The 15,465-nt window shown below is 39.4% G+C and overlaps 1 protein-coding gene across 4 annotated transcripts in view; it reads left to right on the forward strand.

Annotated features, from left to right (window-relative positions):
* Positions 1-15,465, forward strand: part of LOC124115575 (myosin-9-like) — a 76,868-nt gene that overhangs the window by 15,697 nt on the left and 45,706 nt on the right. For 2 of the 4 annotated variants that reach the window (XM_048392031.1, XM_048392032.1), the window contains exons 5-8: positions 3,548-8,341; positions 9,658-9,687; positions 11,339-11,428; positions 12,977-13,073. In XM_048392031.1, coding sequence (XP_048247988.1) covers positions 3,548-8,341; positions 9,658-9,687; positions 11,339-11,428; positions 12,977-13,073 — 5,011 coding nt within the window. The remainder of the gene's footprint in view (positions 1-3,547; positions 8,342-9,657; positions 9,688-11,338; positions 11,429-12,976; positions 13,074-15,465) is intronic. The other 2 variants (XM_048392033.1, XM_048392034.1) reach the window with 2 other exon arrangements.

The following is a 15,465-nucleotide window of genomic DNA, read 5'->3' on the forward strand; positions in this document are numbered from 1 at the left end:
ATTGGTTTGAGTTGACTTCTTTGATACCTGCATGGTGTACAGTATGGAATATGTACTATGGGACATATTTTCTGGTATTTTGTCATGAATACTCTTAGCATTATCCGCCAATCGATTGTCAATGAACTCTGACAAAAGCTTGTCACCTCGATTCATACAAGTTGATGATGTAATATCTTCCTCAGATCAATCTGCAGCAATACCAAATCTACTATAAACACATGAAGAGGCAGATACACGGATGGTGATGAATGTCATGGATGCCTCCTGCAATGTACACGACCACATTGTTATTCACAACCAAGACACTGATGTGTTAGTACCGTTGATACATCATAAACATAGGTTTTCTGCTCAGATATAGATGGGTGCAGGTACTGCAAAGGACCCTCTATTCATACAAGTTAAGGGGCGGTCGGGTAGCCTAGTGGTTAAAGCGTTCGCTCATTTGTCATCAAAGTGTACAATCCAGCATCGACTGCAACTAGCATTAATACACTTACAGCTGACATGTTCCACAGAGTTGGAGACCTAGAGGAACTCCCACCACACAACCTCTACTCAGATGTCAGCACATTTGCATCACGTAGTGTTCTGCACACAAAGGAAAGGCTGATATTCCACCACCAGAAGAGTATATGTGGGCGTCTACTGAGGATGTCATAGAACCCAACCCCATGACCCAGAAACGAATGCCAGCACTGTGTCTAGAATTGCTCACCTGTAAATGCACAACAGGCAGATTCTCCTCATCCAGGTGCAGCTGCGCCAAGAACATTATGGGATGTTCCCTTGGATGCAGTTGTGCTGTGTCATGCCTTTACAGAAACAACTTTACTACTTTGCCAGAAGAGATGGACTCTGACGGTGACTAGAGGTGACATTATTTCACAGCCCTTGACTCTGTGATGTAATTTTTAATACTTCATTATGATACAAGTATTCTCATGGTTTTTTTCTCACTCAAATGATAAACTAGTGAAACGCTCAGACAAAAGTGCAGTATATCTACAATTTTGAGTGAAACGATGTCCATTTTATTTAAATCCGACTTTGGAGGTTGATTGGTGTCGCTAGAGAAATTAGCTTTCGATATATCATTTGTTCTATTGTTGGGGATAAGATTACCACAGGAGTCAGTGAATAATGTACATCATTCAAAAGACAATGTAAAAAGCTTTCATATGATATATTTCATGACCATGTTGAAGAACTATATTAGATCTTGATTTTGAGAACAGGTAAAAATGGCGGCCATCTTAAAATTCAAGATGGCCACCATAAATGCTCACAGAAAAACTTGAAAAATCATGTTTCTTTATGAGTTTACTATTTTGGTGTTTTTACACATTTTTGCAATTATTCCACTCATCCGCTACATCAACATAATCTACCACCATATCTCAATATGCAATTTTCGTCAAAATTGTTTTTGGGGTGGGGGTTGGGGTAACATTGTATACAATATCTCAGCCCCTATGTAATATATTTTCATTTTGTTTTTTGTATAGGATAGTACAATGGTTCAGGCAGATTTTAATACCCAGTTATGGTGGTTTTATTGTCACAATTCAATGGAATTAGTGTTTTACCTACTCACAAGATTTGAAAATGAAGTAAAAAAACAAGATTTTTATCAATGTTTCCACTGAGAATTAGAACAACAGTCAAATGAAACAAAATGTTTGCCAAATTCAGATAACCGAACACATTACCTGTAATCAAAGACATAATTTGGATAGTTTAATGACTTAATAAAAATGTTATAGCCAATTTTGTCAAATTATGCATTTTTACTTCAATTTGTGCAATTTTGCCCCCCTGAAAATTCATGCACACACTTGCAAGCTTACTACCCAATGAAAATTGTGTACAGATACCTCCTTTATGCAATAGAAAAGGTTTAAGGTATACAGTCATGCCCCGCTTATACAGACTTCAGATATCCGGAAACCTCGGTTCCCGGACGATTTTCATTCAAAACGAAATAATTACTATATAAATTTACCCGTATATATGGAAATTAAGTTTCCGGAACCGGATGGTCATTTTCATACTCAAAACACTGAAATGCACACAAAATTGTCTCACTTACCCGGACAATACACTTCCGCTGGTGGGCATCCTTCCGCTGGTGTTAATCCTTTGATTCGAGTTACGTTTGAGACGAGTTTGTTTATTGTACATGTAATCCCATTCGATAAATATGGCGTCTGTGGAGGTCAGAGGTCAAAAGCTTGTGCTTGTATAGAGACCTTGATTACATATTACGAGAACACAGGCGATCTGGACAATTTGGAATTATTGTTTACAATTCAAACCTCAAAATGTGGTAAAGTTCAAACTTCTTGAATAAAGATTGAGTGGATGTATCTGTTTGCTCTGTCATCTGTCATGAGTTGCATAATTGAAGGGAAGTAACTCTTCCAGTAAGAAGCTGGTTTCAGTTATACGGAAATTCGTTTATACGGACGAATTGTGAAATGATGCAAGTGTCCGTATAAACGAGGCACGACTGTACAGGAAAATGGGGGAACGAAAATCTAAAGAAAGCCTCTTTTCTGCTGGTGGCCAACTGACTATGTTTAGGTGCAGCATGCTAGAGTCAGTCTTCAGAATTTCAGACAATGCACATGCTTTGTTTGCTGTGTTCACACACTTCGAAGATAAAATGCATGAAGAAAGATCACCACAAACCTGTTATGAATGAATGGCAATTTTTCACATGCTCTATCCAGAAACCAGACAAATTAGATACCCCTCAAAAAGATTCTTTGATATTACTATAGTTAACCTGTCATAGTCAAAAGCCGACTCGTACCTGTTAGGTTTTTTTTGTAGTAACCATTTTATGCCCAACTGCCACATATAAGTTAAATTTGTAAGATTTATTCATCAAACTACCATAGGTGGCATATATTTTTGTTACAATTAAAATTGTTTTTGAGGAACCCGTGTTCTAGAATGAACACTGTTCGTGAAGTTTACATTTACGCCATGATTCACCATCGAAGGACTACAAAAGAGCCTAAAGGAAACTCATTGAACATATGAATTTACCTCACTTTAACTTTAAAATATTCTCAGTAACAGATATGATAATAACCGATGATACATTGGTTGGAATAAATAAAAAACAACTGGTTCCATGACTACTGTAAATACAGTATTGACTGAATCAGCAGTTTGAAAACCATTATAAATATAAATATGTCTCTCACTAATTTAAAAGCATTGCAGTACTGTGTTGTCGGTGTTATTTTACATTACAACAACTCATTTCACTACCCTGGCGTTGTAACTTCTTTAGATGTGAACAGACATATCTTGACACAGTCTTGATCTCTTTAGTAGGCTCTGTTAGTAAGACTAAATCAAATTATATTCAAAGCACAGCATGGTCAGAAGACCCAGTCTTGTATTTATTTCATCACTATACCATTCTATACATGCTCTTTTATGCTATGATACAAGTTCATGCAGTTGATAGGAGACAGTGTTTTAGACCGAGACAAACTTTTCATTTCCTTCCATCTCTGCTTGTTAGTCTTCTCCTGCTGGAGACACTGCTCAGTCCAAAGAACCTCAAGATGTCCAGAGCACTGATGAACATGAAGTCACAGAGAAGGAGCTTCTGCAGCAACCAAGTCAGTCTGACTCAGTAAGTGAGGAGTTTCAGTATCAAACTGCTGCGTCTTCCTTTGAAAACCTCCAACCCCAGATGGCCTCTACACCTGTCAAAGGGGGGAGAAATGTATCTATGACGAAGATGCTGATGAGTTCGGAGCAATATTTTAGTGCCCTGGAGCTGACAAATGACACTACATATGAGACAGAAAGAGCCTATGAGGACAATCCAGTGGAAGAGGAGAAACCTTCTCTGTCCCAATACACCCCTGCGAGAGAAAGTCTGCACAATAGTAGGGAAGAAACTGTTGTTGATAAAAAGGAGAGTGTATCTTCAAGTGTAGAAATCATTGAGAAATACAGTGGGCCTGGTGCTCTGACAGATTTTGTAAATCCATATAAACTTGGTGTTAGGTCCAGTACAGAATCAAAAGATTCGGATCAGAATGAAAGTAGCGAGGATGTTTCAAATGATAAGGATGCTGCAGTCAACTCAGATGTAAGCATGTCAGATGTTAAATCACAAGGAAGCATTGAAGATGATCCTGAAACTGGAATAAGAGGTGGCTGTCGACCAAAGACAGCTGTGGGCCAATTACAAAAAGAAAGTGATAGTAGCATACTTCTACAACGGAAAGGGAGTAATCTGAAGATGAGGACATTATCTAGCGCTGATATCACAGTTGTAAAAGATGCTGAAAGTACAGCAAAAACACATGGTGTCAAGGAAACTATATCTTATGTCAGTAGGCCATCTGTAGTAGGTCATTCTGTTGATTCCATTGTTCATCATACAAGTCCAAGTCCAAGAAAGATACAGTCTGAAAATTATGCCTCTATTGATCCTACTACAAGAGAAACTGTTAAAAAAAGCCAGTCCATTCAGGTAAAAAAAACTGTCAATACCGGTAATGTTCATGGTCATGCTATGCAAAGTGAAATCTCTGAAAAGACCAATGTCACGCCAGAGGTTGAAAAGTTGAAGAAAATAAAACTCCTTGAAATTAAGATGGATGATACGGAAAAGAAAATTGATAAAAAGGATAATACAGATCGTAAGGCATTTCTTAAAGATGAGAAACCGGATGTCAGGTCTGCAGCTGATACCGGTGGTAAAAAAGTTGTCAGTAACATTTTGAGTGATGGACGATTGGGTGCTCGTATTGGTGCACAGGCTAGTCGAAAGCAGGCTTCATCAAGACACATGACTCCACAAACAGGCACTGCGATTGGTTTACGGCCCAGTGTGGGGGAATATAAATCTCCAGGGCTGCTTCTTCGTGAAAAGCAACGTAAAGAGGCAGAGAGAAATCTATTTTCAAATGACGAAGGCTCTTCAAAACCACCTGTGATAATTTCGTACTGGAGGAAAGGTGACAAGGTGATGTCACCTCTTGCAAAATCTAAAAATACAGAAAATAATGGCAATGAATCTGTTTCAACACAAAGTTTTAGCTCTGATAACAGTGACCATAGCAGTACGTCCAATATTTCAGAGCATGCAGCAAAATCTGTTTTTTCCGGTCCTGGGGATAAAGTCCAGATGGTTGGAGACTTGGTGTCTCATTATAGTGGAGAAAAGTATAATACTCCCCTGAAGCTTCTTCAGAGACATGTGGACAGGATGAGAAGCACTTCACAGGAAAAGTTCAAGAAAGAGGAAAAAGGATTTAAACAAGACAGTACAACATCTAAATATGCAGTTGATGAGTCTGTGACATGTGACTCCCCAATCATTCTTAATGAAGAACAGGAGAGAGATGGAAAGTCTCAAGAGCCTTTGGAAAAGGATGTGTCTAGTGAGCAAGAATTTGAAATCTCAGAAAAAAAGTCTAATAGTACAAACGAATATGAGGGAACTTCTGAAATATCAGATAGTCAAAGAGAAATAAGACCAAGTAAAATCATAGACATTGCATTCTCAAAAGAAAATGATCCAAAAAAGTATCTACTAGATAAAGATGAACAAAAGTCAAAACAGACTGATAGTACAGCTACCATATCAGAGTATACAACTCCTTCAAAGTTGTTGCAAAAGTATCAAGAGAGAGAAGGGGTTCAGATGAACAGTCCTGGATATGGAGCTTTTGAGTACTCAACTCCATCCACACTGATACAGACAAGAGAGTCTGAGCCTTCCACTCAGCACCCAGACCACAAGGAAAGTCTTCTGGATTACACAACTCCTTCAAAGTTGTTGCAAAAGAATCAAGAGAGAGAAGGGGTTCAGATGAATAGTCCTGGATATGGAGCTTTTGAGGACTCAACTCCATCCACACTGATACAGAGAAGAGAGTCTGAGCCTTCCACTCAGCATCCAGACCACAAGGCAAGTCTTCCAGATTACACAACTCCTTCAAAGTTGTTGCAAAAGTATCAAGAGAGAGAAGGGGTTCAGATGAATAGTCCTGGATATGGAGCTTTTGAGTACTCAACTCCATCCACACTGATACAGAGAAGAGAGTCTGAGCCTTCCACTCAGCATCCAGACCACAAGGAAAGTCTTCTGGATTCCACAACTCCTTCAAAGTTGTTGCAAAAGAATCAAGAGAGAGAAGGGGTTCAGATGAATAGTCCTGGATATGGAGCTTTTGAGGACTCAACTCCATCCACACTGATACAGAGAAGAGAGTCTGAGCCTTCCACTCAGCATCCAGACCACAAGGCAAGTCTTCCAGATTACACAACTCCTTCAAAGTTGTTGCAAAAGTATCAAGAGAGAGAAGGGGTTCAGATGAATAGTCCTGGATATGGAGCTTTTGAGTACTCAACTCCATCCACACTGATACAGAGAAGAGAGTCTGAGCCTTCCACTCAGCATCCAGACCACAAGGAAAGTCTTCTGGATTCCACAACTCCTTCAAAATTGTTGCAAAAGAATCAAGAGAGAGAAGGGGTTCAGATGAATAGTCCTGGATATGGAGCTTTTGAGGACTCAACTCCATCCACACTGATACAGACAAGAGAGTCTGAGCCTTCCACTCAGCATCCAGACCACAAGGCAAGTCTTCCAGATTACACAACTCCTTCAAAGTTGTTGAAAAAGTATCAAGAGAGAGAAGGGGTTCAGATGAACAGTCCTGGATATGGAGCTTTTGAGTACTCAACTCCATCCACACTGATACAGACAAGAGAGTCTGAGCCTTCCACTCAGCATCCAGACCACAAGGAAAGTCTTCTGGATTACACAACTCCTTCAAAATTGTTGCAAAAGAATCAAGAGAGAGAAGGGGTTCAGATGAATAGTCCTGGATATGGAGCTTTTGAGTACTCAACTCCATCCACACTGATACAGAGAAGAGAGTCTGAGCCTTCCACTCAGCATCCAGACCACAAGGCAAGTCTTCCAGATTACACAACTCCTTCAAAGTTGTTGCAAAATTATCAAGAGAGAGAAGGGGTTCAGATGAATAGTCCTGGATATGGAGCTTTTGAGTACTCAACTCCATCCACACTGATACAGAGAAGAGAGTCTGAGCCTTCCACTCAGCATCCAGACAACACAACTACTTCAGAGTTGAACAGAAGAAGTCTTGAAGCAAATAAAAGTCATGAGAGAAACCCAGGCTTTTATTTTTTCAACTATTCAACACCATCACAGATGGTTGAGAAGAGGCAGCAACAAAATCAAATTCCTGTTAGCAATACAAGTTTCCCGGATAATACAACACCATCTCAACTTCTCAGAAGTGAGCAAGATCTTGAAGAAAGGAGGAGGAAGAGTCCTGGATATGGAGTGTTTGATTATACTACACCCTCACAGTTGATGTGGGCAAGAGAGAATGCACCATCAGGTAGTGGACTTCAGAACCAACATGTCAATTCAAGAGGGTCAGATTCACATGTTTCTCAGGCAAAACCTCTTTTTCCAGGACTTGGGACATTTTCATATACTACTCCCTCACAACTTGGAATGCAGAGTCAACCATCTTCCCCAGCCTGCTTAGAGCACAGGGACTCAGGCCTCTTACAGACAGATGGAAGCAGACCTGGAACCAAGCAGGATTTGGATCCTGCTCTGAGTGATATCACAACATATTTCAGAGAATTATCAGACAGGCTGATAAGTGTATTCCCGGAGTCTTTCAGTGAACCAGACTTCATAAAACAACACCCTGTTTTCTCTGGAAACAGATTCTGTCCACAAAACACAGACAGCTATTCAGACACTGGTCAGAGACAACCAATGCCAAGTCAACCTCTCTCTGTCACAGGCTCTACTTATTCCCATAAAACCTACAGCCCAGCTACAGGAATGTCCACAGACTCTGGCTTTGGACACTCAGGCAGAGATTCTGCATCTTCTCTGAGCTATCCAGATTCTGTTTTCACTCCTAGAGACTCTTCACTGAGGGTGACATCTAATCTCAGTTTTGATGCTTACTCAGATGATGAAGAACATCCTTCGGAAGAGAAGAGAACCATGCCAAAAAGTTTGCATTTAGCTCTGTCAGCCAATGAAATATTCTGGAAACTATTCAGTGCCAACCCAAGCCTATCCCTGCATGTGCTGGGGTCTGAGTTTGACACAGCTCTGCACACCCTGAACCAACTGTACAGTAGCTATTGCTCCGGACACCCATCTACTCCTCCTATTCCTGTCAACCCTGTGGTCCCTAGAGGTCCAGTCTCAGCTTCTGCTCTCTCTACCACATCTGTCAACCCTGCTGCACCCTATCCCTTCCACATGACACCTGATAGACATACAAGTCAGGTAAGCTAATTCAGATGTCAAGCTGTAACAGTATCATAGAACATTTATGAATGTAAATTTCAACTGTTATCATTACCCCAGGGAAATTCATCTAATGTTGCTTTGCTGTGTCGTGGTGATGTATGTCTGTTTAAAGGGGAAGTGTACACGCAAAAATCACTTTCTTTCTTTTTCTAAACAAAACGCAGTTTTAGAATTAGTTAGTATTTGTGTTTGAAAATATACACTCACTTTTTCCACAGTGAAAGTAGGTAGCTCACAATACTGTTAAAATGATATGCCGTTATGAGGCCTTCGTTTTTCGAGCTAAACAGGCCTGAGTTATCCCCCTTAGATTATGACGTAATTGGTGCCAATTCAACTGGGTCCCTGTCTATTCTCAATGCAAAAGATATCAAGTACCAGTTTGCGGTAAAACAACATGGCCTACGATACACGCCGGCGCAGTGGTGACTCAGCATAACACTATGCTGGCTGGCATCTGAGACGCTAGAATCACACACCTGTACCTACACCACGTGAAGCGGCTCTAACAAAGCATGTTGACGTCATAATGTTTATCAATTGGCACCAATGACGTCATATTGCAAGGGGCATAAGCCATGGTGTTTTTGTTATGGAAATAGAACACTTGGTAAATGTGAAATATAAATCATTTTAACGCAAAACATATGTTAATTAATTGTGATATTTTTATATTTTTGTCTATGACACTACTAGGTTAACACTTTTAATGTGGAAAGAGTACAAGAAAAATAGGTTCATTTGTGTGTGTGCGCTTTAATGTCAGCTAAAGAAATGAGACTGAGTGCTCATTGAAATGAAATGAGCCCAAATCCATGCTTTAACATTTTATGAATACATCATTGCCTGACACTGACGCAGTGTGTAAAGCCAATGGATATGCGTGTAAAGAGGGAATCATTTTCAATTGCACCATGTCATGTGAGCTGTCTTTGTCAAGACCACTTGCTGTTGCCTTTCCCACCGGAAGTATGGTTGGCTTTATTCACAGACTGAAACAAGCACAACAACACATAGTCAAGAATGGCTGAATATATTCATGGGTGAAAGAAAAACCCTGTGTATTGATGAAGAGCACAGTAAAATCTTTTCAGAGCTTTGTTAAGCAAAGCAGCCTTTGATCAAAATCCCCATATGCTAACATACAATTCTGAAGGTTAAACATGTTTAAGCTGATAAAAAGATTACCTGCATTATCAACAAGCCCCAGTATTGTAACTAACTGATGTGGTGTCCAAGAGAAGTCATCTCTGAGATAGTGCATGTAGTCGTGAAACCTTACTCCTTTCCAGGAGGAGAACTTCCACACTGACGAGGATGAGGTAAGGTGTTTCGTCAGTGTGCCGTGCTACCGTTGTTTGGATCCTCCTTTGTTCTGTTACTTGTTCATCCATAAGTAGCAGTGTTCACACAGGCTTCAAAATAATTAATTATAATGGTAAAAGCGACTATATCATGAGAATGTGTTTATGACTCACTGTCAAATAGTGATGATACCAGGTGTTTGCAAAATGGGAGCATATCCTGTCTCACCAAATGGTATGTAATTTGCCAGCCTGGCATTGGTAAGTGCTTATATTTATCTGTCTTGCGAAAAGGCCTTAGAGTTTGATAAAACACCTTTTATAAGGGCTTGAATTTGGCAACCATTCATTTCTTGTCAAAAAATATATATAACCATCATTTCTTCTCTAGTAATGCTTGATGACATCATGTAATAAAAGTGAGTGAGTATGGTTTTACGCCGCTTTTAGAAATACTCCAGCAATATCACGGCGGTCATGTAATAAAAAATTATCTTAAGTCAATCTCAAAATGATATTAAAACATTGGTGTGTGGACTTGAATATTTTAATTGTGTCTTTAGATGAACTGATGCAGTGATTCAGACGATGAAATAAAGTAGGAATGTCCTAATAAATCAGTTTGAAAGCACCTCGAGTCTTATATTTAGCAAGTTGTGATAACTGCCTTGAAAAGGTTTTAGATGGGTACTATAGACAGGCATTACCTTCTGCCTGTGCTATATCATCCAAGTTTCTACCATTTTTGGCAACTACCAGAATTTGTCTTCTTTAATTCTTTTACATCATTCACTAACATGCAGTTATCATGGTTAGGTAGGTTGTTTTGACCTAAGTGCATGACATGTGTTTAAGACTATGGACCTTTGATTATGTTAATATTAGAACAATGTTTTTGTTTGCTAATCTTGTTTAACTTGTGATTTTTATCTTTGTTCATTGTTAACATTTCATTCATTGAAACATTGTTTATCGCGGAAATCATTATTAATGTGAATTTTATGATAACATGAGCAGAAGCTGTGTAGAACTGGGACTGGTTTAAGATTTTCAAGCTTTCCCGTGTAGCCATGCTAGTGTAAAGGATGTCAGTGTGACCTAACTTCTTTTACCCAGCTGCAGTTGCTGATGTGTGGTACTTGCGTAAGATTGCAAGGTGCAGATTTGAGTTATTTACCTATTTTGCCTATTTGGCATTTCACAGCTCACTATGTTTAACCATATTTTGGACTTGAAGGGTACGTTTGATGTTGATTTATGGTTGTGTTAGAATGAACTATAATCTACTTTACCATGTTTAGTGTGTATACACAATACAGTGAAACTTTGTTAATCCGGATGGTAGCGTTCCCACTGTTTTATAGCATATTTCCTGATTAACTAATCATAGTTGCAAAGTAATGTCACATTGTATACATGTCAGCATATACGAGAGTTTTCGTTTGGGAGGTTGAGTTTCTGCATTAACAAGGTCCGGACTAATGATTCAAGTTTCACTGTATGTGAGACTCAAGCATATTTAAATGTGCTTGTATGTATTTACTCAATCATGTTTTCTTAGTTGGTAGGGCACTAGTATTTGCCCAAGAAAATACAAGGGCTATGGCAGCTTCCGTTTTTTTGTATGAAATGTACACTGTTTTTTAGTTGAACTGGTGTGTTGTTTCAGTCCAGGCCAGGTGACGTTCAGCGCAAGATGTCTTCCTCCATGTCAGTCAGCCCTCATACATCAGACATCCGAAACTTTATGGTGGAGAAGGTCAGTTGCATGACAGTGTGGTCGATTGCATGACAGTCACATGACTGTGTGGCATGTGTGTGGTCAGTCACATGACAGTGTAGTCAGTCACATGACAGTATGGTCAGTCACATGACAGTGTGGTCAGTCGCATGACACTGAGGTCAGTCACATGACAGTGTGGTCAGTCACATGACAGTGTGGTCAGTCACATGACAGTATGGTCAGTCACTTGACAGTATGGTAAGTCACACGACAGTATGGTCAGTCACATTACAGTATGGTAAGTCACACGATGGTATGGTCAGTCACTTGACTGTGTGGCGTGTGTGTGGTCAGTCACATGACAGTGTAGTCAGTCACATGACAGTGTGGTCAGTCTCATGACAGTATGGTCAGTCACATGACAGTGTGGTCAGTCACATGACACTGAGGTCAGTCACATGACAGTATGGTCAGTCACATGACAGTATGGTCAGTCACATGACAGTGTAGTCAGTCACATGACAGTGTGGTCAGTCACATGACAGTGTGGTCAGTCACATGACAGTGTAGTCAGTCACATGACAGTGTGGTCAGTCACATGACAGTGTGGTCAGTCACATGACAGTATGGTCAGTCACATGACAGTATGGTCAGTCACATGACAGTATGGTAAGTCACACGACAGTATGGTCAGTCACACGACAGTATGGTCAGTCACACGACACTGAGGTCAGTCACATGACATTATGGTAAGTCACATGACAGTATGGTCTGTCACATGACAGTATGGTCAGTCACATGACAGTATGGTCAGTCACATGACAGTGTAGTCAGTCACATGACAGTGTGGTCAGTCACATGACAGTATGGTCAGTCACATGACACTGAGGTCAGTCACATGACAGTATGGTCAGTCACATGCCACTGAGGTCAGTCACATGACAGTGTGGTCAGTCACATGACAGTATGGTCAATCACCTGACAGTCTGGTCAGTCACCTGACAGTATGGTAAGTCACATGACAGTATGGTCAGTCACATGACAGTGTGGTCAGTAACACAAAAGTGTGGCCAGTAACATGACAATGCAGTCATGTTAACAAACCTTTATTATTTGAACACTGATATATGTAATTCTCACAAGGTATCAGCTTCAGACATCCTAGTAACATTCCACCAGTGATCATGGGTTGGTGTGACATGGCTAGATTTTATGTTTTCCTGTGTTGTGTGCGAACAGTCTATCAATACATCAAAAATTCAAATGCAACTTTGCCACCAAACTAGGTTTTAATGTCAGTAAGGCACATGTTTTTCCTGCTCAGTTCTGTCATTTGGCATTCAAACTTACTGTTAACTGGAAGCGATTTATCTAGGATTAAAAAAAACCTGCACATGGCAGAAAATTGGGGGTTTCTTTAAAGCTCTTTTTCCTAAAGTTTAGAGGCATTAGTTCAAATTTTTGGAAGTAAGCTTGAACCCCAAATACATTCTTTGTCAAAATCATTGTGGAGACTTTTGTTACTGGGTGTTTTATTATATGATATGGAGTTTTGTGACAATGAAACCCTGTTGTGTCCTTTAGGAGAAGATGGAGAGCCAGATGCGGAAGCTGCAGGTGGAGAACTCGACCCTGGTGATGGAGAACAAGTTGATGAAGGAGAAGTTCAACAGGGCCTCCGGTAAGTTGGACCTGGTGATCAAAGAGTCAGTCAATATATCACTCTGGGTTGTCTGAACCTCTTTACATCAGTAATGATATCTAATTATGTAGAACAAAATGTTAAGGAAATTAGAAATAGGGATTAGTTTTTCTTTTGTAATATAATTGCAATAAACATGTAATCCACTTGCAATTATAAGATAGTGGATGTTGACATCATAGGATGCATCTGTCATCTCAGTGTACTGGGCTCTGATCAGCTACCCCAGAGAAGATCTGGGTTAGAACTGGTCTAGATAGCAACCCATGCTTGTGTGTCGTAATGGGCAACAAACGGTATCAGGTGGTCGGGCTTGCTGACTTGGTTGATATACAGTCAAGTCTTATTAATCCTACACTCGTTAATCCGACAATCAGCTTTATCCGACACTAATGATGGGAACCGATTAAATCAGTGCTAATTTGCAACGAATTACTGAAATCACTCATTAATCAGTCTCGTTAATCCGACACAATGATAAGCGTACTCCGTGGTGATCTGCCCACAAGAACACGGTCCGTGTTTTGATGCAAGATGAGTCGGCTGGTAGCTGCATATTACAACTGCTGCAGAGAAAAACTTGCTTAACATAAAACAATTAGATCTAATGCTTTAAATAAAGAAAACAGGATTAATCACATGCTAATATTACCTCAGTATCATTAAAATCTGATTCAAGGACATCCCATTACAGGTGGTCACGTCAGAACAACATTTCGCGAACTATGACCGACCAATGAAATAACTAACAGGATGTTAACGTTAGCTACTTGGAAAGCAGCTTTCTTAGCTTTGCGGTACCAGTTTCAAAGTTGCGACTTCCATTCCAGACCATGCTTTTAAAAGTATTTTGAATAAGTCATACAGTCCGTAACAGTTGTTTTGTGTTGAGCTTTAGAAGTTGCATGATTAGAAAACATATTCCGTTAACAATGTAACCTAACAATATGAATATTTCATTTATATTTTTTTATTGCGTGTTTGTATCGTTATCTATCGTATAGTTGTCCGATTTTCGATCACAAATGTTGATCCTACTTAATTGCGTTTATCTGACCTACTCGTTAATACGACATAATCATATGCAACCAACAATGTCGGATTAACGGGACTTGACTTTATGTCATTGTGTCCCAGTTGAGTAGATCAATGCTCATGATGTTAATCACTAAATTGTCTGGGCCAGACACTATTATTTACAGACTGCCTTCATATAGCTGGAATATTGCTGAGTGTTGTGTTAAACAACAAACAAGCAAACAAACATCTTATCAGCTTAAGTTACATAAGGATACCTGTCTTTTTGTCATGTATCACGAGATTAAACCATTTAGATTTTAAAATATTTTATTTACTATAAAGTTACATAATCGCACAGACTGGTGAACATCTTTAATGTGAACGAATGTTAAGGCTAATTTACTTCAATGGTTAGGTGATAAAACATTATGTGTTTTTAGATTTGCAGGTTTTATTGTGTATTCAATGCACGGAAATCTCATTGTATTTCTCCTGCTATATTCTCTCTGATCCAGACCTCTTTCAAAACTGGGTGTAAATTTCAGTTGTTAAGAAACCTGGTTCAAGCAGACTCTGCTATATGTATGAAGAGCAGGATCATTATTATGATCATTTAACTGTTATTATTTCGTAGCTTGTACACAGTGACATTTAGCTGCTTTGATTATAATTGGTCATGTGTTTATTCAGCTATGCTGCCAACAAGACTTACTGAGCCAATGTTCTCAGTAATGGTATAGGCTCTGTTTACAACTGCTGCTGGAGATGCCCTCATTATAACGCAGTTTCACTATAAGCCTACCCAATCTATTTTTTATAGTTTTTATTATTGCTAATGATCATCATATCCAACAAATGTCATAAATGGAATTGCCACTTAAGAAATTCCTGGTACAATAGTGATAAAACTCCGCGCTATAATGAGGTGAAGAGGGTGTATGCCTGGATGGATATATATATTCCTGGCATGTAATTCATACAGCATTTCTCAGAGTGGGGTTTAATCACTGGTGTATTCCTCACATAGCCCTGTGTCCCTTGTGTCATATCGTTGAGGTATGTTGTTAAACTACATGTTGAAGTGGTGTACAACGTTCAGGTAAGATAGATCTTACTGAGAATCAGAAGCAGACGCCATCAGTATGTCATGTCTGATATTGCACACAGGTTTGAATTAAGATCTTCTGATAATCCATTTATATCACACCTGTAAATTACCTGGTGGTAATAATGGGTGTTGTGTATAAAAAGTGGAATGTATGTTGAATATTTGGAGAGATTTGATCATACATGAGAAGAAATGATGACTTTCAGGTCTTTCAGCATCAATCTGACTCTTCATCGGGATTTC

The sequence above is a fragment of the Haliotis rufescens genome, unplaced genomic scaffold, assembly GCF_023055435.1.
Source record: "Haliotis rufescens isolate VD_foot unplaced genomic scaffold, xgHalRufe1.0.p SCAF_106, whole genome shotgun sequence".
NCBI lineage: Eukaryota > Metazoa > Mollusca > Gastropoda > Lepetellida > Haliotidae > Haliotis > Haliotis rufescens.